This window comes from Parus major, chromosome Z (assembly GCF_001522545.3).
Source record: "Parus major isolate Abel chromosome Z, Parus_major1.1, whole genome shotgun sequence".
NCBI lineage: Eukaryota > Metazoa > Chordata > Aves > Passeriformes > Paridae > Parus > Parus major.
The window spans coordinates 53,774,496-53,798,920 of NC_031799.1; the positions used below are offsets into that span (position 1 = coordinate 53,774,496).

The 24,425-nt window shown below is 38.3% G+C and overlaps 1 protein-coding gene and 1 long non-coding RNA gene across 8 annotated transcripts in view; one reads left to right on the forward strand and one right to left on the reverse strand.

Moving 5' to 3' along the window:
* Positions 1 to 1,273: 1,273 nt before the first annotated feature.
* Positions 1,274 to 6,418, reverse strand: LOC117243718. Its single transcript, XR_004495555.1, has 2 exons — positions 4,869 to 6,418; positions 1,274 to 2,066 (listed from the first exon to the last, which is right to left on the reverse strand). It is a non-coding gene; the product is annotated as an uncharacterized LOC117243718 (long non-coding RNA).
* Positions 6,419 to 6,478: 60 nt separating this feature from the next.
* Positions 6,479 to 24,425, forward strand: part of DMXL1 (Dmx like 1) — a 78,903-nt gene continuing 60,956 nt past the window's right edge. For 2 of the 7 annotated variants that reach the window (XM_015653049.2, XM_015653050.2), the window contains exons 1-5: positions 6,480 to 6,630; positions 16,457 to 16,582; positions 20,084 to 20,161; positions 22,241 to 22,319; positions 22,821 to 22,953. In XM_015653049.2, the coding sequence (XP_015508535.1) occupies positions 6,544 to 6,630; positions 16,457 to 16,582; positions 20,084 to 20,161; positions 22,241 to 22,319; positions 22,821 to 22,953 (503 nt within the window). In that variant the 5' untranslated portion in view covers positions 6,480 to 6,543. Of the gene's footprint in view, positions 6,631 to 16,456; positions 16,583 to 20,083; positions 20,162 to 22,240; positions 22,320 to 22,820; positions 22,954 to 24,425 lie in introns of those variants that run through there. The other 5 variants (XR_004495535.1, XM_033511351.1, XM_015653055.3 and 2 more) reach the window with 4 other exon arrangements.

A 24,425-nucleotide genomic window follows, 5' to 3' on the forward strand; every position in this document is an offset into this window, starting at 1 on the left:
AATCTGGTAAAAAACTATTTTCTTTAGTTGCAAAACAGATGAAGTCTGGTGCTGGAACAACAAGCACCCTTTAATATGTTTTGAAATGTGCATGTGTACATTTTATTTCCTGTTCACAGCTATGTTAAAAAATCTTACAATTTTTTGTTTATGAAATTGAGGTAATTTCAAGACCATTCTCCCCTATAAAAACACACTTTATTACCCTATAAAGAAAAAATAGCTGACATACAGGTGCTCAAGTGATAAGAAAGACAGCAATTTTAATAGCTTTTTTCAAGCCTTGTTTGTTTGTTTGTTTGTTCCACTCAAAATCAATAACTGGAATGCCATTTCTACTCAGCATATAACAGCCAACAGAGAATCTACCATCAGGCTGAAACACTTCATTTGTCTCAGCATCTTTGTTAAAAAAATTGTTAAATTTTATGTTTCTAGAGCACTGTGAATATGCTATTGAATGGCAGAATGGATGTGCATTAACACACAGATGAACACTCCTTCATTTGATTGCTCTTTATATCTCTTCCCGACTTGTGGAATAAAAACAGTATAAAAAAAAGGTAATATTAATACTGTAAATGCAAGTATGCCTGACAGTTCAGAAACCCTGCATTTCTATGTATGAATGTGAACTCTGATAATGAAATGTAGCAACCAGAAAAAGAAACAACTTGTCAGTTGCATATCATGAAAACTCTGGCAAAAGAACAAAATACAGGACTACCTCACAAAATAGCTGTGAGATAAGGAGGGGTGTATGCATTTGAGAATAAAATTGCTAGTTCCACTGCAACTGGAAAGAACAATGGGCTTTTGTGTTTTGTGGTTTTCTTTCCCAACACTTGAAAGGCCATCTGCTTAAGTCTGTGTACAGGCATAAGGAAAAACCAATCCTCTGTCAAAAGCTCAATCATCCTCCTAAGAGGTTAAAACCTAGCCAAGCGCAACTTAAAGAGGTAAGAGGTTGAAATAATAGCATAAAAGCACTTATTTTTTTTTATTTATTTTTTTTTTCTCCCTAGGCTAGCCCTTGAGTATCTCAGGCCATTTTAAAGGCCTAAATATGAATGTCTGTATGCAACAGATTTATGAAGATATGTTGATACTGAATTTGGTAACATACATATCCAAGCTCTTGATATAAACATGAAAAATAAAGTGATTTCATTATACCTCAGATAAGTGTCTTAGGGACATGTATAGAGTGTCACCCTTTTAAGCTTGGTATGGAAACCACATACCATCTGAAATACCCCAGAGAGTTCAAAGCTTATAAAAGAATATTCTTTATTGGAATAGACTGGCAGTATTACAATTCATTAAGTAAATATGGAGTCTGCATATTTATTTACATGTTACTTTACATTTCAGAGTAAACTAAAGAAGAATTGTATGTGTTGTTATGCTCAACATGAAATTCACAGTTTATAAAGAATAAATAAACTTACTAAATAATTCAGAATTTACATATAAAGGACAAATACATTCTGGTAGATAATACTGCATAATGAATTTTGCAACAGCTGGTCATGTGAATTATAAGTAACAGGCTTGAAATATAGGCTGCATCAGCAGCCTAATCAGAGTTCAGTGCCAGCAGGTGAGCTGTCAGCAGAACTTCTCCAAGGCCAGATGGAGCTTCCCAGATCTACAAAAAGAACTGACCAACCTGACAGCATCTTTGTATCAGTGGAGAGAGCCAGGCTTGGTCATTTCCAGGATATTGACTTCTGCACCGTGTCACAAAAAGTACCCTGTGCACATGAAACTGATGACATGTGAAAACTGACTCATGCATCTGGAAACCATCACTATTTAGCATTTGCAGCAGGACAGGATTTCTACATGCCAAACAAGATCACTCTCAGCCATGCATTGTGGAATCCACCAGTGGATATTTTGCACAGCAGCTCCATGCCAGAGCAGCCTTTCTGGCTCTCCCAGCTCTCCTGTGGTGCTGTATCCTGAGAGCAACCTGCTGGAAAGTGATGGGCAGACCTGCCTGTCTCTCTCAAGAGATAAGCGTCCAGCTCAGCATCCTCAGGCGTCAGGGATCACAGAGTCTGGGGAAGGAGAGGAAAGTTAATGTACTATCTAGCAGCCCTTTCATCATTTTCTTCAAAGTAGCTTTAATCTCAGTTACGTGAAATGAATGTAAAACCCTGTAATTGAATGGAAGTTTTAAAAGTCTGTTCATTGTTAATTTGCAAGCCTGAAGGATCTAATAACAGTTGACTTTTACTTTAGAATCAACTAGTTATGATACTTTCAGCTGGAACCAAAGTAACACCAAAAGCCAAATAAAACCTGAATTTAATAAATGAAAACATCTCTACTAATATCTTGTGAAAAAGGATATATACTGTCAGTATATATTTCCCTCACCAAGTAAGAGGTTGTATCAGATCACTGAAGTGAAAGGCAATGTTCTGCACTGTGCAGATGTGACAGCAACATTAGCTGTTACAAAATGTCTTTCACCGAATGAAAACTGTACCAAAAAAGGAAAAAAAGAAAAATAGAAAACCAAATATCACTCTAACCTTCAGGCTACAAACAATGAAACTCAGGGTACTAAAGACATGAATAAAGCAAGCTTTTTTGAAACAAAAGGTTTCACAAAGTGGTCATCTGTTTAGAATCTCACTACTAAATGCCAATATTTATGTATTTTTGCATTTCACATTTTCCCAAGATTCTATAGTGTGTTTTTACTCTTTACACTGTTAATAGACACAAAAGCTCAAGAGGAGAATCAAGAACTTCAAGTGATTCCCAGCAGGGGAGAACACCAGATCTTAAGGAGATCAGTAGGGATGTTTCAGTCTTAACCTCACTAAGGTCCAGTTTTTGCCTTGTGTTTTCACAAACCAAAGAAACCCTGCAGAAAGATCAAGGGCAGCAAAGACAAGGTCAAACAGTGTATGAGGTGGGACAGTTATTCCCAGTTATTCCCAAGTGCACTGGCTTTTTATCATGAAAGGTAAAATCTAAATATAAAATGGTATCTTACCTTCCTGTAGATAATTATTAGGAAATACAGGAAGAATACAACATTTTCTAGTACCATAGACTAACTCCAAACATGCCACTTAAAATTCCAGCTTCTTTCAAAACTGCCTGTATATCATTGACATAAGCGGCCTCACTGCTGTTAATGAGTGACTCATGGATGTTTCTTGTACAGAAAGAACACAAAGTATGTCATTGTAATTCTGCAAGAAAAAAATTTACATATATATATCAATTTTGTACTGCATTACACTGAAGAACATTGCTAGTGTGGATTTGCTGTGCAGATGTGCAATTTTGAAGAGACTCGTGGGAGTATGATAAAATTCTCATTTAGACTTTCCTTGGATACTGTTAGGAAAATATATGCAGGATTTACTAATGAAAAATGTGTATGCATATAGTTGGCATTGCTTTGGCGCATTTAAGGGCCTCATTGTTACTGAAAAATAAATACTTTTCTCAATAATCAAAAAACAGTATGTTATGGAAAATGTCACTTCCAAACCCTTTTGTACATGCACAAATGCTGCAGTTCTGTCAGGTTTACAAAAAAGCCACTGTATGTCAAAATATTGGGAAATTTGGGTTTTTCCTTTCTGACCTTCCTGATAAAGATATTATTTAATACAGTGCACCTTTAAAAAAATGAAGTCAAGTATAGAGTGAGCATACTCATTAGTAATTGTGGCTGACATAAATCATCAGCTTGTGAGAAGAATGGTAGATCCTGAAGGAGTCAAACAGAGAAGATTTACTGTGGTTAGGGGGGAAAACAATGAAAATAAGTTTATGATGGTACTTTATAATACTGTAGGTTGGACTCAATGCCTGTTCTGGTTTTTTAATTCTTTTGAGTGAAAGGCGAAACAAAGATCTTAAAAAAAGAAAAAGTGTTTACTGAGTAGGTGAGGAAATGTGCAAAATGAACAAAAACTATATAAAAAAACTGTTGTAGCTGTTAGCTGTTTGAGCTTTTTTTTTTTTTACCTTTGAGAAACTGTCAAGTTTTAAAACTGAGCTAAACCAATTTACATGTTTTTAATCAACAAGACAACATATAAATACTCTTTAAATTGTATTAAACCATTTAAAGCTTTTCTTTTTAAATGCCAGTGTCCTACAATGCATTCACTTTGACATTACAATAAAATATACAGCACATAATTTGTCTGCAGCTGAATTCACAGATGTTGCAGAAGTGAGAAGAGGAATCAATGAAACTGCAGGACACATGGCTGGTGGCTGTCCTTGCCATTCCCCAGGCTGAGAAGTGGAAGAAGCATGGCAGCAGTGTTGGGGATCAGCAGAGAGGTGAAGTGTGAGAGGTCCTACGCTATTGCATGTTGCTGACAGCAAATGTGGGAGGAGGACGTAGTGCCCATTCCTGTGGGGATGGGAGCCCTGATATGGATTTATATACCTGACAGGCCACTGCATAGGCTCTCTATCCACAGCAGGGAGAACACAAGTTAACATTCCTTTCTATTATGAAGTAAGCCAAACATACTAATCTGAGTAGTGACAAAGGTCAAATTCACTTAGAAAGGAAATGAGAACTTCTGTATTTTCTTAGTATATCAGCATGTTAGAGAGTTGCAGTTATGTCATACAGTGCTGTAAATAGATATAGATTAAAAAGCAGTTATCAACTGCAGAGTAAAACTTTTCCTTTCACTATTTTTGTTGGTGTCCTGAGTTTTCCCACCTTCCTGATTTCTTCACCTTCCTCAGACAAGGGTCTGGGATTGCTGTCTACTGTTAGCTTGCTCTTTCTTTTGTTATATTGCAAATCCTATGAGCTTTACAGCTGTGGACTTGAAGAAACAATATAGATCTGCAGCACCTCTGACCTCTTCTGTCCAGTGTATTCCAGATCGGTCCTTGTAGGAAGAAGTCCCAGCTGACTGTAAGCAAAGTCAGAGCAGTTCACAGTGTGAGCCCAGAAGCAGCTGGTCGTGCTGAAAAATGAAGATCTCTTACTGTTTTCAGTGATAATTCACTTTCTTACCTAGAACCCAATGAACAGAATTTTTGTTACCTTAAAAATTCAGTAAGGTTGTTTTTTGAGATTTTGCAGCTGTCAGGAGAATTAAGATAATTTCATAGTGAAATTATGTGATCAGCAATCCTTGCAAGAGGATCACTATTCATTGACATTCGATGTCATTATTCATTGACAGGATACTTTGATAAGCTTTTCGATCTTTTGCCAAACAAAAGTGATTAGGGTTACAGTTTATACCTTTCTTTGGAGTAACATCTAACAACTATAATAGAGTGCCAGACCTGATGATTTTTTTCTCCTATCAGGAGACTTTAAAAATAAGAGAAATATTTCTTTAATATGCATGAATTATCATAAGAAAACTGTTTTATGGTGACATGGTTGTCAATCTTCTTTTCAAAGGATGCAAGGCTTACATTTACTAAAATGGTGTGTGAGACATAATGCCTAAAAGTGTATGAGATTGCCCTTGCGTATGCAAAAACTTGAAACGCTGTCATCACCATCTACAGATACACAGTATTACCTTTTAAGTATCCTGGGATGTGGTACAGAGTTATGCCTAATACCGTCAAGTTACTGTTGCATTATTTCTTGGAAGAGCTGGTGGGCAGAAAGAGGATCTAATATTTGATACAGGGATAATATAAGAATGAAAATTGATGTGGGACCTGTAATTTATAATAGAAAACACTTGTAATGGTGAAGTTCCTATGAGAAATTGATGGAAGACTGAAAACTAGTTACAGTGGAAAGAAATATTATACAGTTATTTCAGTGTAGCAGAGAGAATGGCCACGCTGCCTCGCAGCTGTGAGACACCTCAACTTTCCGCACTTTGGTGGTGAAGAGCCAGTGTCATGGTGAGGTGCCCTGCTCGGACGGGTGCGCAGGGCCGGAGGGCACACTGCCTGCTGAGCCCGGGCCTGACACGACCTTGCCTGCTCTCGTCGGGCCACACCGGCCCGCACCAACCCCGCTCGTGAGCTGCAGTACCTATCCTAGGCGGCTCCCATTTGACCTCATTTTATCAGGACTGTGAAAAGTCCTACTGCCTACGGGCAATCTGAGGTGCAAGCAAAAACCTTTTGCTTCCCAAGCCTCGGGGACCCAACTCTTCTGTTACCACGTGCTTCCTCTCGTCATTGCCCGGTGGCCGGGCTGCGGCCGAGCCCCTGCCCTTGTGAAAGGGGCTGGGAAGGGATGCGCTTGAGGTCACGGCTCTCGGCCCCGGCAGGAGGGAGGCGCAGCGGCTCGGCAGGTTTCGAGTCCGCTCCGTCACCGCCGCCTGGTTCCGGCGCGGCGGCAGCGTTTTCCAGTGCTGTTTTGGCAGGAAAGTCAGGTTATTTTAACAGGAAAGTCGGGTTCCCCGCGGCGCGGACGGAGCCCTCAGCCCGCCTCAGGGACGGCGGCCGGGCCGGGCATGCGCGGCGCCCGCTCCGCCCCCGGGAAGCACCGCCTCCGCCGCCGCCGGGCGCGGGGGGACAAGCGGCGGTGGCCGAGCGGCCGCACCCTCCACCATGAACCTGCACCAGGTGCTGACGGGCGCCGTGAACCCCGGGGACAGCTGCTTCTCCGTGGGCAGCCTGCACGACCAGCCCTTCACGGTGAGCGTCCCCCGCCGCAGCCGCTGCGCCTCCGCAGGGCCCGGCGCCGAAAGCGGCTGCGTCAGGCGCGGCGGCCCCGGGCGGCCCCGGGCGGCCCCGGGCGCGGGGCTCGCCCCGGCAGCGCCGTCCGGCGGCGGCGGCACCGCCCGAGGGGCCCGCGGGTCCCCGGCCCGGCGGGGGCGGGGACGCGCAAAACTTGTCCGGAGCGGCGGCCCCGATGCCGGCGGCGGCCCGGGCGGGCGCGGAGCCGGCGGGGACGTGCAGGCAGCGGCGGTCCGGGGACGCGGGGCTGTGGTGGCGGTGATAAAAGATTACATAAACGGCAGCAGGGACGCGCGGTTTGCTCTGGAAGGGAATTTCAGCGCTGCCTTGCAGTCAGGAAGGTGGCTGAAAGCCTTTCCCGGGCATAGCTGAGGAAGACCTTGGAATACCCAGCCCTGGCGTTGTTGGGGTTTTCAAAGCCTGTTTGAACTCCCTGTCGATGTTTGCTCTTAGAGTAGAGAGAAAACACTTGAGTGCGTTGTAAAGGCCAAAGTCTTTATTAGCGTGCGTTTCCCTTCCTTTTGCTTGTGTTTTGTAAACAGACTTCTGTTGTGCTCTTCTTCCCATTCTCCTTCCGCGTGGGGCTGAAGGGGAATGAATTCAGACGCAGCGAAGTTTCTCAGGGCACCACGCTGGGATATTTTTAACCTTACCTTTTATGGCTGCCCCCAGCTTCAGCCTGGTGTGCTCTCCAGTTTGATAAGGGAATGATAGATGGAATTGTAGGGATGGAAACTTGTTTGCTGTCCCATCTGGTGTACGCAGTTAAATTCGTCTGGCTACTTGCAGCTTCGCTCTGGGGCAGTGGAGCAGAGGTGCTCCCCCAAGGTTAGCCTGGCTCTGTGCAGTCTGTCTGCACCGTTGTCCGACCATGTCTTTGCTTCCTATAACCAAGTTAATGGATATCTTAAACTACATGGACTGCAACTTCAGGCACCAAATTGTACCAAACTCTCTAATTTTACATATCCAAAAACGTCACAGACGCACCTGTAGTGGGAAACTGTTTAGTAAGAGACGAGGAGGTTTACTTTACAGAGAAATGCTAGTAAGGGTTCAAAATATGTTATCATAAGTTTGCCATTTTGATGACATTCTTTTCTGAGGGAAATAATTCGAGTAATTCGTATTACTAGAATCATTGTTACAGCCAAACTTATGTAAAGTTTTGGAGGTCCCCAGTGGATGAGTAGGAATCTCTTCTTGAGGAGAATGAAATTATTGGGAAGTGTAATTTTTGATATTCATTACTGTGGTCTTTCCTTCGGAGGAGCTGTTTTCTACACTGTAAGTATAGAGTAACATTGTTTCCTAACCTGTTCCTTCGTGACATAAAAGTAGTAACAAAATTTCCTATAGCTGCATTCATCTTCCTTTCATTGTCCTTTTCCCTGGAACGTTATTAATGGATTTATTTTGCTCAGATTAAAATGGCTAACAGAAATATCCTCGACTGCTTCAGGGCTGTTTTTATTGTTGTTACTGATTCTGTAATGCTGTGTTAAGTTAATGAGATTGCTCGGAAGGATTAAGAAGTGAAAGGTGCTGAAGCTAATTTCTGCTTTTTTGTCAAATGATGATGGACTCAACCTTTAGAAAATCCAAGCAAAAGAAACTGCAGTTTTTCCCTGTCTGAAATTATGATATAAGCATTATTAAGTATAAATACTATTGAACTGTATTTTAGAAATGGAGAAAAACCCAAACATGTCAAACTCCTGTGCTTCCATTTTTAGTGGCTGAGAACATAGCAGTTGATATTTCAGGGTTATAGACTATAAAGGAGAGACAAGTTGTCCTTGTCCAACAGCAGAATTTGGTCTGTAATAATTTATTTATTTCATTTCCGGTATGCTTCAGGTTATTTTCTCATAGACAGCACTGAATATTTGAAGTGAAGTATTCTAAAATATTACCATTTTAAGCTAAAAATACCAAGATCTTCTCTTAAAAGCTGAAAAAAATTAAGCAAAATTAGTATAAAAAATCCTGTATCCACCAAGTTATATACACCTTTTTGAACATGTGCAGTTATGTTTTAAGGAGGTATTTCAGATATTTATTCTAATGGGAGGCAGGTTTGTTGTTCTGACTTTTTTTTTTCTTTTAGGATGTGAAGTGTAAAGTGGAGCATGAGCTTCCTTGGAGAGAGCAGTGATAAAGTTTTTAGCCCATCTTTTATTTATGTGTAGAAAAAGGCTCATAAACATCAAGATACCATAAGAAGCATGCCTGTTCCTCTGCTGAAGGCAGGTGATAGTAATGTATAGCACACTAAGTCAATGAGAATCTGGCCCTCAGATGTCAGAAGCTACCTGTTTATTCTTTATGTGCTTCTCCCAATAATGAATTATTTTATTTTCTGTGTACTTGTCCACAGTCGAAGACATACTTTGCTTTCTTTTGTTCACATAAGATATGAAATATTTGAGTAGGATTTTAAAAGGCTCATGGAGTTTATCACATAGGATTCTTCTGAACTAGTTATTACTGAAGTTGTTTTTAAGTTATTAAGTGTGTAACCACCACTCATACAGTTTTGTTTTTTTTTTATTTAGTTCTGATTCTTTAATTTTTTTTTAATCATTATTATTTCTCCCCACCAAAGTAGCAGAAGATTGGGAAGGGGGGATGGGGAGGGAATCTCTGTGGGCAATAGCAAGTTTGCAAGTGCGAGTCCCAAGACTGATAATGAAAGTTACAAAAGAGCGATTGTTTGTAGGGGTAAAAATATGTGAAGGAAAGATTAATTACATGGATTATTTCAATGGAACCAAAATATTTCCTTGACAGATTTCCTCTGTGTGTGGTTAAACTAATTCTGGACTTGAGACTTGCTATGTACAATTGATAGAACTGGGAACTAAATATCTAAAGTTGAAAGGCACTTGGAAAATTGGGACTTAGGTGGGGTTTCATAGCTTGATCAAGGCCACACTGAGTTTTCTAAAGGTACTGAGTTGCAGTAGAATAATGCTTCCTGTTCTGCAAAGGTTTTTGATAAATAAAAAGTAACTTCTGTGACTCAATGATATTGTTACTTTTCTGTCTAGAAAATACTTAATATTTACACTTGGAACTCCCTGGATATCTGTAGTCCTGAAAATGGAGTTATCGTAAGAGTCAGTCAAGAAATTACACTGTTTACACCACTTCTTGCTTGGTATTTAGTAAAGGGAAGGGATTTAGTAGCGAACCTTTTAAAAAGTTCCTTTTATTTTTTTAAGAAATTGTTTCTTAGCTGAATTAATCTTAAAAAAATAAAATTTCTTTGCACATCAATGAAAAGTGCAGTTTCAGTGAAACATGATTCATGAAGTAATCAATTTGTATTTATACATACTATAATATACTATAACACAATTGGGTATAATAGCAAAGTATTTTTGTTAAATTAGAAAGTTGGTTTTTTTTTCCCAAATATGATGAAATAATATTGCTTAAAATTTAATTTGCATTCTAATAGAAGAATTTAATTATTTTAAATATGACATTTAAGTGGAATACTTAGACTAGCATAAGTTCTGGTGCAGAAGTGGGGATGGAGAGAGACCATACTAAAATAGAATAAAATAATTCAGCAAGATACCATGTGGCTATGGTGACTGCTTCGATTTTGACCATTTCTGTGCACAGGGCAGAAAAAGATAGCAATTATGGTGGCATCATCTGCTCCATAGATTTGTCTTTAGTTTTTATCTTGACTTCTACTGAGTTCTCCATTGTCTTTCTAGAGTGTGTTTATCCCATATGTGCTTGAATGTGTTTATAAATATGTATCTTTATAAATATGCATGTGTGCACACATGTTCTGCTGCACTTAGCCGTGGATAATAGCTGCCCTTCACGTAAGCCATTTAAGTTAAATAAAGTTTGTACAACTTGTTAGTTCAAGGTAGTGTGTTGGCCATTACGTAGCTTTAGCAAAAACTATAGCAAAAACTTTTTATGTCAGCACAGAGAAGAGGTATGCCAAGAAGGTTGATTAAAAGGGGGTTAAATGTGTTAGATGTGCTGTACTGTGTGAGAGGTTGAGGCCCCAAATTGTTTGCTTTCCTTCTGTTGAGAGTAATTTCCCAATACCAGTTTCAGATTGTGAGTTGTGTATGTCAGACTTTCACTTTAGAAAAGAATCAGAATAGTTCATATAATTCTCTGTACTATTTCCCATGCTTTTAAAGCACTGTTATAGTCAAAATATCTGTTAGTCTTCTTCAAACAAGTATTGATTTAGAACTAAGAAACAACATTGGATTGGACTAAAATAAAGGGCAGAATTTTTGTGAAAGCCCACTTCTGCAGTGCAAAATTACATTTATTTTTACAGGCCTGGAACATCTTTCACTCCCTAATTTCAGACTTGTTTGCTATGTCAGCAGCAAGTGAGATCCATGGTCCTGCAGCTTGAACTAGTTCTATCTTGTTTATTTCTGTAACAGAAGAACAAAGCACTGTTTATTAAACATTCCAAGTACATGATAATATCACGTTATCTGCTTGTCTTAGACAACTTTCTTGTAAATGTTCTAGGGCATTCTTAAGGTGAAAGGCTTTTGTGGCCTGCCAACATGAGACGTGGAGGCTCTGCTTGCTTCAAAAATTTGTCTTAGGGTTTTAATGTTACTCTTTTTAAAAATTAGTATATATTCAGGATTTTTTTGCCTTTCAACTGTATGACAATATTTTATGTCATGCCCTTCCCTCCCTTTCCTCTCCACCCCACCAAGGGTCAAGTAATATAGGTAAGTGAATATATATATGTATATGAAAAGACACATGTTTGTATGTATATATGTATATCTATAACACACGCATATACAGGAAATTCTTGTCCTGTAATCACTTGCACTTTGCTTAAGAAAAGACTGGAATTACCTTTTTTCTGTGTTAGTATTGCTGTTAGTATTGCTTACAAAAACACACTCTTATTGCTCCTGATAAAATGAAGATGAACTGTTATGGACAAGTCTGTCAATAAAAGATAGACTGACTAGTAGGCAGAATTCATTCTTGTAGTATCTGAGACACTCTTATGCTATAGAAGATGTTTTTCACTCCTGAGTATAGTTGTCTGTTATGCTACACAAAAATACCTCTCTAGAGAATAAAAAAACCTAAGTGTAAAATTAGTCCAGCAGTTAATTTTATGCACTTTGATTGGAGAAAAAGTCTTGGTAAGATACTGCTGCTTTAGGAACCTCATTTGCAGCTGGAGTATGGGCCCCAATGAATGTGTAAGAGGATCTGACATCTCTGCACAGATATAGTCTAATGGATGGGTTGCAGTGGGGACAACAAAGAACCTTAGGAGGAGGGGAGTATGCAAGCTTCCCTCCTTAGGAGTCTGGTCAGCGTGAGGAATAATGAGAACAGTAGGCAACAGCAGAAAAGGGAGTCAGTTGCAGTTTTATTTGCCAGAAAACTTAAGTCACCTTCTTCTTCAGACACTTTTTCCATTGCAATATAAAACTTCCCTACCCTCTGCATCCCTTGTCTTTTGTCTTTGAAATTGTGGTTCTCCTGCAGACAAATGTTAACTAAACATCAAAAATAACCTCCAAGTCATCATCCTTCTGCTCGGCTGTAGTTTTTTTGGAAGCTCTTTGGAAAGGCCTTTTTTCCCTGTTCTATCTCTTTGGGAACAGATCAGCTCCATAAGCCTAGGAGCTAGGCAGTGGTTCTGCAGCTTATTGGGCATTAGGAAGCTGGTGTGACCAAGTATGACCTAATCTGTCTGAACAGACTTAACAGATAGAACCTAAAGTGATTCCCTTTTTTCCCCCAAATGTCAGTCTGTGCAAATAGTGTGGAGAAATACCACAACATAAGGGTGGAATGATTATATTTTTCTTCTAAAAACAAGATTTTGAAAGGTCACTCATCATACCTTCACCTTCATACAAGGGCACATACAATTGATTGTTAGAACTGAGAGCTGCTAGGGTGAGAAGATACTCCCCATGTTTTTATCAGAAAGTTCACCCCCAGTCTGACAAACTTTTATTTTAAACACATGGCATATTAAATTGTTGTTATTATTATTAAACATAAAATAATAGCCCTGTTTAAACATAAGAAGAGATGAGGAGCTATAGTTCTTGGTTCATAAAGGGGGTACCTTCTGGAAACAGCAAGTCTAGGATGCTTTAATACTTTTTTAAGTTGCTTTGGTCCATTATGGTCTGGGTTAGCAGGAGCTAGCCTGGGCTCTGAGTTTTGAGCAACACAATATAAGAAGGATATAAAGATGTGAGAGAGCATCCAAAGGAGACAGTGAAGAGTCTGGAAGGAAAGCCATATCAGCAGTGACAGCCTGGCTAAGAGGACACCTCATGACAACCTACAGCTTCCTTATGAAGGAAAATGAAGGCACAGGACTGATCCCTTCTCTCTGGGGACCAGGGAGAGGACTCTAGGGAATGGTCTGAAGTTGTGTCAAGGCAGTTATAGGCTGGATGTTATGGAAAAGGTTACTTTCTCAGAGGTGGTGGGCACTGCAACAGGCTCCCCAGGGAAGTGGTCACAGCACCAGCCTAACAGAGTTCAAGAAGTGTTTTGACACTGCACTTGGGCATGTGGTGTGGTTCTTAGAGCTTCCTGTGTAGGGCTGGGAGTTGGAGTGTGATGATCTTTGTAGTTCCCTTCCAGCTCAGGATATCCTATAATAACTGTTTTAAATCTTTTTTCCTGATGCATTGATGAATTATGCAGATTCCTCAAGTCCCCAGTGTATAATGTTTGATAGTTACTAACAGAGTTCTTTCAGTGCAAAAGGCCAAGTGTGCTGAGGACTTAAATCTGATGGGGTTATTGATCTCATTAAAATAGTTAGTCTATGAACTGATGCATAATTTCTACTAATGGTATGTGATACTGCATATGTTGGCCTCTACTCACTATGAGGGAAGTATGGAGCTTTATATGAGGTTGAACAAGGCCAAGCACAAGGTGCTGCACGTGGGTTTGGACAATCCCCAGTATCAGTCCAGGCTGGGAATGAAGGTTTTGAGATCACCCCAAGAAGGGCTTGGTGGTGGTGGTGGATGAGAGGCTGGACATGACCCAGCCATGAGCATTCACAGCCCAGAGAGCCAAACTGTCCTGGGCTGCATCCAAAGCAGTGTGGGCAGCAGGGGAGGGAGGGGATTGTGCCCCTCTGCTCTGCTCTGGTGTGACCCACCTGGAACACTGCATCCAGCTCTGGGGTCCCCAGCACAGGAAAGGCACGAGCAAATCTGGAGGAGGGCCATGAATAATTAGAAGGATGGAGCACCTCTCCATGAGGAAGGACTGAGAGAAGTTCAGTCTGAAAAAGAGAGGGCTTAAGGATTACCTTATCATGGTCTTCCTGTTCCTGAAGGGAGCCTTCAGGAACAAATAAAAGAAAGATTGAGAGAGGCTGTTTGCAATAACATGAAGTGACAAGACGAGGGGAAATGGCTTCAGATTGAGAGTAGGTTTAGATTAGATGTTGGAAAGAAATTCTTTACTTATTAATGAGGCACTGGAATAGTTGTCCAGAGAAGCTCTGGGTGCATCATCTCTGGAAGTGTTCAAGGCCAGGCTGGATGGGATTCTGAGCAACCTGGTCTAGTTAAAGATGTTCCTGCCTGTTTCAAAGGAGTTGGAACCAGACAATCTTTATGGTCCCTTCCAATCCAAGCCATTCTTTGTTCTATCCTATGATTGTGGTGGCATGAGGTGATTTCAGGCTTGTCTGTGGAGCTAGAAATGGAGAGAACCAGATGGGAGAAGCATAGTAAGGCTTTGAAGTGCTGATGTGGCTTAGGGGGGCATACACATGTGTCAGGTGGGCTTCATACAGCCTTTGACACTTCAATCTTAAATATGTTTTTAATAAAACTATGTTATGTTAAGGCTTGTATGTTATGTCTTTACATGGAAACACTTCTTTTTGTTTGTTTTCATTTTCCTTAAAGCTGGTTCTGTACAGAACTCTAAATTCTAAAAAATGGCTTTGGGAAAAATTTTACATACAATATTTCTGAATAAACTTTTTCTGGTGAGCTGTGGACTTAACCAGTTAGTCACCAGGTGAGATAGTCTTTAACTGAAGAAAAACACCTTCTATGGCAAACAGGTCTTCAATTCATGCCATCACATCAAAATAATTACTTAAACATTTGAACAAAAATTACTACTCAGTGTCCTCTTTTGGAGTGACTTTTCACTTAGATTGCTTTGGAACCTCCAGCTCAGTATGCCAATTAGTAATAAATGCTGCACTTTTGACAAGAGGAATTACACTGCTTGAATGTCTTGAAGCTGAATGGGGAACTGGACAGGAATGGGCTCAAAAGCCTACTAGAAATAAGTGATCATAAATGAATATATAGTTATATTTAGTGTGGAGAATTATAAACAGCATTTTCAGTTATGAGGTGATGCCTGGTTCTGCTGGTTTCCGTGTGATAACTGAATATTGTCTGAGAGTGGTGAGTACAGTCTTCTGGCTGAGACTCTTTATTGAAGCATCACTAATTCTTTGTTGGGAAAAATGTATTTGGAGCAAAATCTTGATATTTCTCATTTTATTTGTTCATTTTAAGGTGTGTGATGGTATGATAGTCTAGGCCAGTCTTGGGAAAAGTACTCTTTCATGTAAAACTCCTGAAAACATGATGATCTGATTTCAAATTTATGTATCTAGACTACAGTTATTCTGCTTTTGTTTTCAAGTCCACAGTTTTTATTTAATATATTAGAAACTGTAATGCATGATCAAATGTAAGGCATGATCATTTTTGTCAGTGTATGGAAATGTTCCATCACCTGTTTCTGTGACACTAATCTGCTCTTGAAACTTTTAGTCAATTAAAATGGTATGATTTTGATCCTTTTAATCCTTCTCATGCTAACAAAACACTTGTTTGTGCTTTTAATTTTGCTATCTTTCTGACTGACTTTTTAATTGAGTGTTCATTCTTTATTCTAAGACTTTCATCCTTGAATGCTGCTTTCTTATGCTAATTGGATGATTCTCCTCACTGCTGTTTCCACAAGTTTCTCCAGTGTTTAATCTTTTCCTCTGTTTTCATCTGTACTCAGTATCTGATTAAACTTCCAAGAAGATTGGAAGAAATTTTGACTTGAGCATTGTAATGGCTGACTCTGTCAATGTGTTAGATATATCAAAATACTTAGTGAAAATATAAACTTGAGAGAATAGAATTAATGCAAAGAACAGGAGACTCGACAAGTCTGAAAGGACAGTTTTGCTTCTGTATAACTAAGCTTCATGTTGTTACCCTTTTGATTTTTGCCTGTACAAAGTCCTTACTAAAAGTTTTAGTAAAATTTTATCTCCTCAATTTTATTCCCACCTTTCCCAAATTTAAAAAATTAAAAGAAAAACTTCTAAAGTCTCTGTCTCCAGTCTAAGAATCGTAATACTTTTTCCTACTTTGCAGGAACTTTGGTTTTTATGCTTTTACTTTTCTTTCAGATGTTTTTGTATCTCCGTATTTTTTTGGTTTTTCTATCACAAACCACTGTTTACTTGTTATACAAGTCTTATGATGCACTTGTAAGCATGGAGAAAGAGCAATTTCCCACTTCTGTTGCTCAGTTTTAAATTGCAGAGGTCTGTATGTTCTCTGCAAATACCCATTCTCACTGTGTAGTGTTTTACATGGATAGGATGCATGGACTGTTTCATACTTCACTGATATGTTGTAAGTTGATAAAGCTTTACATTATTTTGGAGTGGTTTTTTTTGTTTTCTTTGGGGTGTTTTTAATTTATTTTTTTTTATATGCTTTAGGCATACGCATCAGGATGTGATATTGTGATACTGGGGACTGACTTTGAAAGATTACAGATAATCCCTGGAGCCAAACATGGAAACATTCAAGTGGGATGTGTGGACTGTTCAATGCAACAGGGAAAGGTATGTAGAGCAGTGTTTCCAATAATGTTCCAGCAATGTCACATTAAGCACCTTCTTAGGAATGTGGATACTTGCAAGTTAGGGCAAATACACTACAATGAGTGGTAAAATGGCTGGTTGCTTTCTGTCTTTACTTGTAAGCAGCCCACAAAATGTGAAATAGTAACCACAGATATGATAGATGGTTGTAGAAGATAGGTAGGACTGCACAGAAGGCTCTGGATTTGGGGCTACATTCAGAGCAAGAATTTGACTAAAAGATGACTAAGTTGGAAGCAAAAGTAATTTATTCACTATGGCTTTGCACTACTGGGCATGTCATTGACATACTTTGACATGATAGTGGCTGGCAGGAGATGAGTGCTTCCACAAAAATCACTTTTATATCATCCAGGAAAATGACATCTGTTTCAAGCAATTCATAAAGCTTCTCTTGGATAGGGTTTGCTTTGTTGAATTTTTAGCTTTTATTTTTTATAGGTAGGTCTGCAACAGAAATGGTGTATTTTAGACGACATTGGGTTTTAAGTCTTTTTACCAGAGTTTTTTTTAAATTTTCTTGTCAGAATGAAAAAGAAATAACCAGGTAACTGTTCACTGGGATGACAGAGTTATGTAACGCCCCATTGGGATGTCACAGGGATTAAATTGTTGACCAGTTCAATAGGAACTCTGTCTGCATAACTATTTGCTCATGTTAGAGGGGTTTGTCAGCTTTCTGCTCATTACTACAAGCCTTATGAGCTGAGGAGAGCTTGGGTTGTATTCTGGTGTCCATCTTGAGATAAGACCTGTGATGGAAACCAGTTTGTGTTTACTGTGAGCACTGTGCTGATGAAACCCCAGCCACACCCTGTTCTTGTTTTTTAGCTTTTGAGTGATAAACTCTTGCAGTGGTAGTGAAGGAACACAAATGAAAATGACGAAATGTTTTTCTCTGTGTCTCTATGGCCTCACAGCCATAGTCTACCTGGGTTTCTCTGCTGGCTGCTGCTACCTAGAAATGTTTCTTTGAGTTCACTGAGCATTATTTCTCTAAATTTGCAAGGTCATCTGGAATGCATGATACCAATTCTGTATGCATTTAAATGACAAATTGTCCTTGCATTGTAAATGAACACAGACAAATATATCACACTGAAGGCTTACTAAATTTCAGAATTTTTTAATTTCTTAATTAGACCTGTGAGGTCACTTAGAGTCTTCAAGTTGGTATTGTTTGCTGTAAAGAAGCTGGATATGTTTCTAAAGTGCTAAAGTACTTAGCAGTGGATAGCTAGGAATTTGCTTATTGACCAGACTGATCAATGCCCTTTCAGGTCATTCCTAAAAGATGGAATTTCTTCTTAGACATTCTTCATCAGTACTGACACACAGTTTCCACTTTGGTTTGTGAAAACATACAATTCCAATGCTCTCACTGTGTCTTCATACGAGAAATACTACAGCTGACCATTTTTGTGTCCCTTTTTTGGACCTGATATGTCCATATCTGCCTGGTGCTGGGGACACTGGGTGTGGTACTCCAGGTGATATCTTGCTAGGGTATGGAAATTGCCCCCCTCACCTTACTGGCCAACCTCCTTTTGGTGCCAGGACACAGTTGGCTTTCTGGGCTACAAGCATGTGCTGCCAGCTCATGTACAGTATTTTTGTCCACCCATACCCCCAAATCCATGTCCACAGGATTGCTCTCAATCTGTTAGTTGCCTAGTCTCTATTGATAGTATCGATTCTGTCTGACTCAGGTGCAGGACCTTGCCCTTGGAGTTGTTGAAGTAGGTGATGTTCACATGGTCGTACCTTTCTAGCCTTCCAGGATCCCTCTGAATGGCATCCCTTCCCTACAGCCTGTTGCCTGCCCCACACAGCCTGGTGTTGTCAGGGAACTTGCTGGAGTTGCTCTTGATCCCACCATTATTCTTTTTGGTGGAGTGCAGCTCAGTGAAAATGCAGGCTGAGTGGCTGTGGAAGCTTGTGGAAAGTTTCAGGGGGCAGCCGCTACTCTGGACACTACAACCTGAGCAATTTGGAATGCTAATCTTCTTTTATCTTAAAAACCCACCAAACAATAAAATAGGGTTTTAGGTCTCCACATCTGGAGAAATGGAAGAAAAGGAAAAACTAATCAGTATGAGTTTATATAAATTTTTGCTGCTGGATGCAGAATGAAATTATTAGAGAATACAACAATACGTGAGGTAGCTAAAGATGAATTAGAGAGGGCAGATATTAGTCTGAGATGCAAAATGCCTGAAGAAACTTTTTCCTTGCAAATGTGACAAAATTATTCTTGGCATTTTTGGGTCAGGCTGATGTTAGTAGGATAGAAATTTATTTAACTATCTGTACTTCTAATGTAGAGGGTTTGTCTAAAAGCTGTGGATCTGTGGATTTTATGATCTATATGAATCTATGATTGTATAGATTTTAGGTATGACAGTTTAGTTTGGTTTTCAAGCTTTTGTGGCTGATACTGGAATCAAAATAGATTTTATAAAGTGAATCAAACTTCCTTTATTATTGTTAAAGGAAAACTGTGAATACATTCTAAGTCAGAATTTTACAGAAATAGAAAATTGATTATTACAGCATATCATATCTGTAGATGTTCTCCTTTTAACAACCATCACTTCAGAATGCAGGATGTTCATTGCTCATTTGACCTATGCAGACTCCTTCATTTTTGTGAAAAAAAAAAGGTTTTATATATATATATATATATATATATATATACACATACACACACACATAAAATATGCAGAATACTTTTTGGCAACATTGCCATATGACAGCTCTCTCAGGCTCTCTGCCCGAGGTCTTTAACATGCATTTGGCTTGTTTTGGCTCTTCCTAGCAAGTCTTCTAGGCTTGCTTTTATATAGATAACTTGAGATTGAATACTATTAATTTTGTCTTAATGCAAGTTTGAGATGGGTGATAATGTGTGGTGAAATAAGACTTTCAAGTACTGTCTTAAAACTGACAGTGTTGTAACTCTTTTTGAGCTGTTTAATGTTTGCCTTTAGTAGTAGGTTTTCTGGGTGTTCTCCTTGCATAGCTTGGATCTTTTGAAATAACTTTCTGAAAGTAGCCTGTTCTAATGCTAGGGAAGTACTCTGTATACTGTTTCCATGTCTGAGAATGTGAACTCTGCAGACTGTTTTGAGTATTTATGTAACTTAATATTGAAAGAATATTGCTAATAGTCTGATTTTTTTATTTAAAAAAAAAAAAAAAATACTTGTCCAGCTATACTCTCAGTAGTTCACTGTGATTAATGAGGAAATGGAGGACTGCATTTTTATTGACAACACTAGCTCAGTGATTTTTGGTAAATATAATTTCTGTTTTCAAAAGGAAATATGGACATGAATGTCAAGTTTATCTGCAAGCAGGGTTAAAAGGGTTAAAATCAAATCAAATTTTCATCTTGCTTTTTTTTGTTCAGGTTGTTTCTTTTCTATGTGTTTATATAAGTATAAATGTATATTACTTTAGATTGCAGCTTCTTACGGAAAGGTGATTTATATCTTTGAGCCAGTTAGCACCTTGAAGCAGAACAGCAGTCATCATAATGTAAGTATTTCACCATTCCTTAATTTATTTAAGCAGTTTCAAAGCCTGACTGATTTTACTGGTTTGCTTTAAAGCCGGAATATTTTTGATGTCTTCTTTTAATTCTAGAATAAAGTTAAGAGATAAAGGTGGTCCTTGGAAAGTGAAAATGGTGGGATAAAGACAGTAATTTGAAATAGTTTTAAGGCAGATAGGCTTTACTATAATGCTTTATATTACTTGCTTATGTAACCCTGCAGTTCAAAACCAAAATATTCCAGAACCCCAAAAGATGTACACAGTGCCATTCTGCCATGAGTGTAGCCATTAAAATAGGAATTCCTTTTTGAAACCTCCTGTGTAACCTTTATGTTTTGATGTTTTTTACAGTTCTTGCTTTAACTTTTGCTTATGAAATTACATGCCCTTGGCCAAATTGTAATAGTTTCAGAAATCTTTGGCTTTTTTAGAATAACTGATGGAATGATTATACTTCAGTGTTATAATGGTGAACAATATTTATTCTCTGGGGGTTTACTTTTGGTGACAGTGGTTTAGTGATTACCATCCAGAATATTAATTTCTGAATAATAATATGATTTAGGGCAAGTTACTTAACAGTTCTTCTTACATGAAGAGGCATATGGCTATAAATAGAAGCATTAGAGTCTAATTAAAGTCAGTTTGTTGATAAGAGAACTTTGACAGCAATTGCTCAAGGAGCTTATGTCTCCCTTTTTAGGGGTTTGGTCTCCATTTGTATTAACAGATTGTTTATATGACCATCTACTGGATTCTCCTCTTTGTTCTAACCAACCAGATTCTTGGTGTACATGTAAACTTGTGGTATGTTATATCCTAATTAAATAGCTGGAAATAAACACCTGTGTAATAATTTACATCACTGGAAAGCAGAGGAATAAAATTACAGTAAGATGTGAGTTCTCAGGCTCCTATGAACACTTAGGATATACTGCTCTTGTTTTTGGTCCATCCACCTCATTTTTCAATCTGTCCTGATTGTTTTTTTATACTGGTGAACAGTACACTTAGTTTGGAACTTCAGAGTTGGACTAGTAGCTGTAAGCAGTAGAGTAAGCACTCATCACCCATGATTTGCTTTCAAGTGTTTATAGTTGAAGAAATACTCTGTTACTTCGTTCTTTCAGTTGACTTTTATGCAGTGGTTTCAAGCATATAGTTCAAAGTTATTGTAATATTCTGTCTTCCATCTACTGAAATGTTCAGGGTCTAAAAAAAACCAAAAAAACCCAGCTTTGCAAATGCTCTGTTTAGAGCATTATCTGCATTATTTTGCATTATCTGCAGCTGCTTCTTACTGTCTTTTGCCAAACTGCTGAAAGACTGAGTTGTCATATTTTCACTTCTATTTTGTGTGATATTTCTGTGGTGGGGGGTGACCATTTTTAAAAAGAATCTGAGACTTAAAGAAGAAACCTGTTGGCTCCTAATATTCTTTCAAGAAATGTTTTCAGTTTCTTCTATAAATCAAAGCATCAAACCTTGTGGTCTATTACAGAAACAGACAATATAAATATTTTGTGAGCTCAATCCTCAACTTGCTCTAGAGAAGGAAGTAGTGATGCAAAAGCTAAAGATATTTGACTGTCCTGTTGTATGTTGAGAAAAAAAAAGAGTGGAAGTGGAAGTATGACGTGTTATCTTGACCTTTCTGAACTAATTCAGCAGTGGTACAGATATCAAACACCAGGTGCATTTAACTTGCATAATTTTTGATATCTTTTCTTTGTTCCAAAAAATAAAGTCTTCCTTCCTCCTAAAAGAATTTAAAAATTCTCAAAATCCAGTAGAGATTTGATATACTAATTTATTTTTTTTTCAATCTAAACTTTTAAAATAAGGTATTAAAAACTTCTGTAAGTATGGTCATATTAGGGAAAAGCTATTTTGTTTTAACCTCAGAATGAATATTTTTTTATTAAATAAGCAGTAACTTATGTTAAACATCCTCCTAAAATTTGGAGAATGTAGTGAAGATGTGCTATTTATCTTGTAAAAAGAGGATGGAGGAGAATGAAGTGTTTTCATGCTAATGCTTGTAAAAACTTAAAATTTCAGATGTTACATTACCAGTGGCAGAAGAATGCTCAAATCTCACTGGATGCCACAGCACATAATCTAACATGGGATCCCACAGGTACAAACAGATTAAAAGAAACACTTTTCTATTTGATATTACACCTAATTTTATAATTTAAATTTTTTCTTTGCTTGCAGACAATAAAAAGGTTTTTATTCTGTCTTACCACAGTAGGTAGGACAGAGTTGAGTAGAACATACCTTTTGTTACGTATTGCAGGAGAGCTAACATACTAAGTGCATCTGTGTGGTTTGACTCAATTCTTATATGAGCAGATAAGGAAATATGGCTTAAATGGTAAATATTTGTTGAAAAAGAGGAAAGTCTGCAGTAGACCTAGGCATTTCTTTTAGGAATAGCTAAAATTTGATTACTTTTCATGGTTTGAACTGTAGATGCTCAGATCTCCCCAAAAAATCTAGAAAATGTTTATCTGGCAGATTTTTTTTTTCTGCAGTTTCAGCTTTGCTGAACTTTTTTTCCTGTCTCTTTACAAAAGTCTGTAGTTTGCTATTTGATTGCAGTTAGATTTATCAATATCATCAATACTTGTTCCAGGTACTCGCCTTCTGACTGGTTCCAATTTTCTGCAACTTTGGTCCAATGTTTCTTTGGAAAATGCTGCTGAAAGTGACAGTACTGAAAGACCAGCTGTTGGACTTGGGGAGTGGAGATGTATCTGGCAATGCAAGTAAGAAACCAATTTAAAAATAAGTAATTCCCTTTTCTTTACTGATTCATGACTTTGAGTTTAGATATATATATATATATAAACTTAGTTGAGTGAAATGCTATTGCATACTGTTATTTGATAAAGATTATTGATGTGAGATAAACTTCAATCACATTTCTCTTGATATGTGACATTCTTTCCTCATTCGTGATCAGTTGCAGTTGGTTTTGGGGTAGTTCTTCAGTTGCAGAGAACACTAGTAAAATACTGAGGGAAGGCTAATATTGAAGCTCTCCAATAGGCACTCTTCTCTGTAGAAGAAATAAGGTGAAAACTGTGTAATTGAAAACTATTGTGCTGGCAGAACTGATTAAAATAAGCTTGTTTTTATGTTCAGTGTACTCCATTGTTCCTTCTCACACATCCCCCTGCCCCTTTCACTCTTAACTTTTTCTGGGTTTAATCTGGGTATTTGGAACAGTCAAGGTTGGTACATTCTCTTTTCTGTGTCTTTGAATTCTGTTATTGTATTTGTGTTGATTTTGATATTTGAATTTATGTGTTTTACATTCAGAAGAGTTTTATTTTTGTACTTAAGTTTATAAGACAATTTAAATCCTTCTGCCATAGGCAGGCATTTCTAGTACAGTGGGGTGCATTGTTTATGTGTGAGCAATATACTATATGGCCATCTCCCATAGAGGTTTCCCAAAGTGCCTGACTGGACACACCTTCCCGAAGTTACTCCTTGTGAGGCATTTAGAATTCTAGTAGGTAGTTCTAGAGGTAGTTTTCTAGATATACCAGAAAAACATGTTTTATTATCCTTCAGTTGTTCCTTTTTCTCTGTACTTGAACTCTTATCAATGTGTTTAAAAACCCAATGTCATCCAAATGACAACTGAAAAACTTCCTAAATACAAGAAGCTGAAGACTTACTCTATTTTTTGAGATGTCTTTGGATGCTCATCTCTTAGCGAAATAAGAGAAGTCAGCCTTTAGACAGAATGCCATAGAGTATGGCTTTAGAGTCTGAGGGTCTGGTAACAGTAGGCAAGATCACACAGATAGTACTTTTCCTCTGTCCCTTCTGTAACAGGTTTTGCATTTGTATCACATATAAAGACTTACAGAAGTCTTCTCAGCTCTCCACCTGTTTTTCCTCTTTTAAGCTTTCTTGTTGGAGGCAAAGCTGAATGTTGTCTTCTTTGAAGAGTAGGTCCTGGAAAGGGTCAACAGAACTTGCTTTTTACCTTTTATGCTTGTATGTCTTCTGGCATTTGTACTGCAATTAGATTTAGAATAGGTTTTTCTTGTAGAGAAGTCTGCAAGAAAGTTATTTTGCATGTGCGTATACCCTTTTTGGATGCCTGAAGGAAACATTCCCAAATGTTTTCATATTTGCCCCGCAGGAGAATTTTGCTTAAACCTGGGTAGACTTCTTTGATGCAGGACTCTTGTAATTGCCTTTCTCTTGTTACTGCATGTAA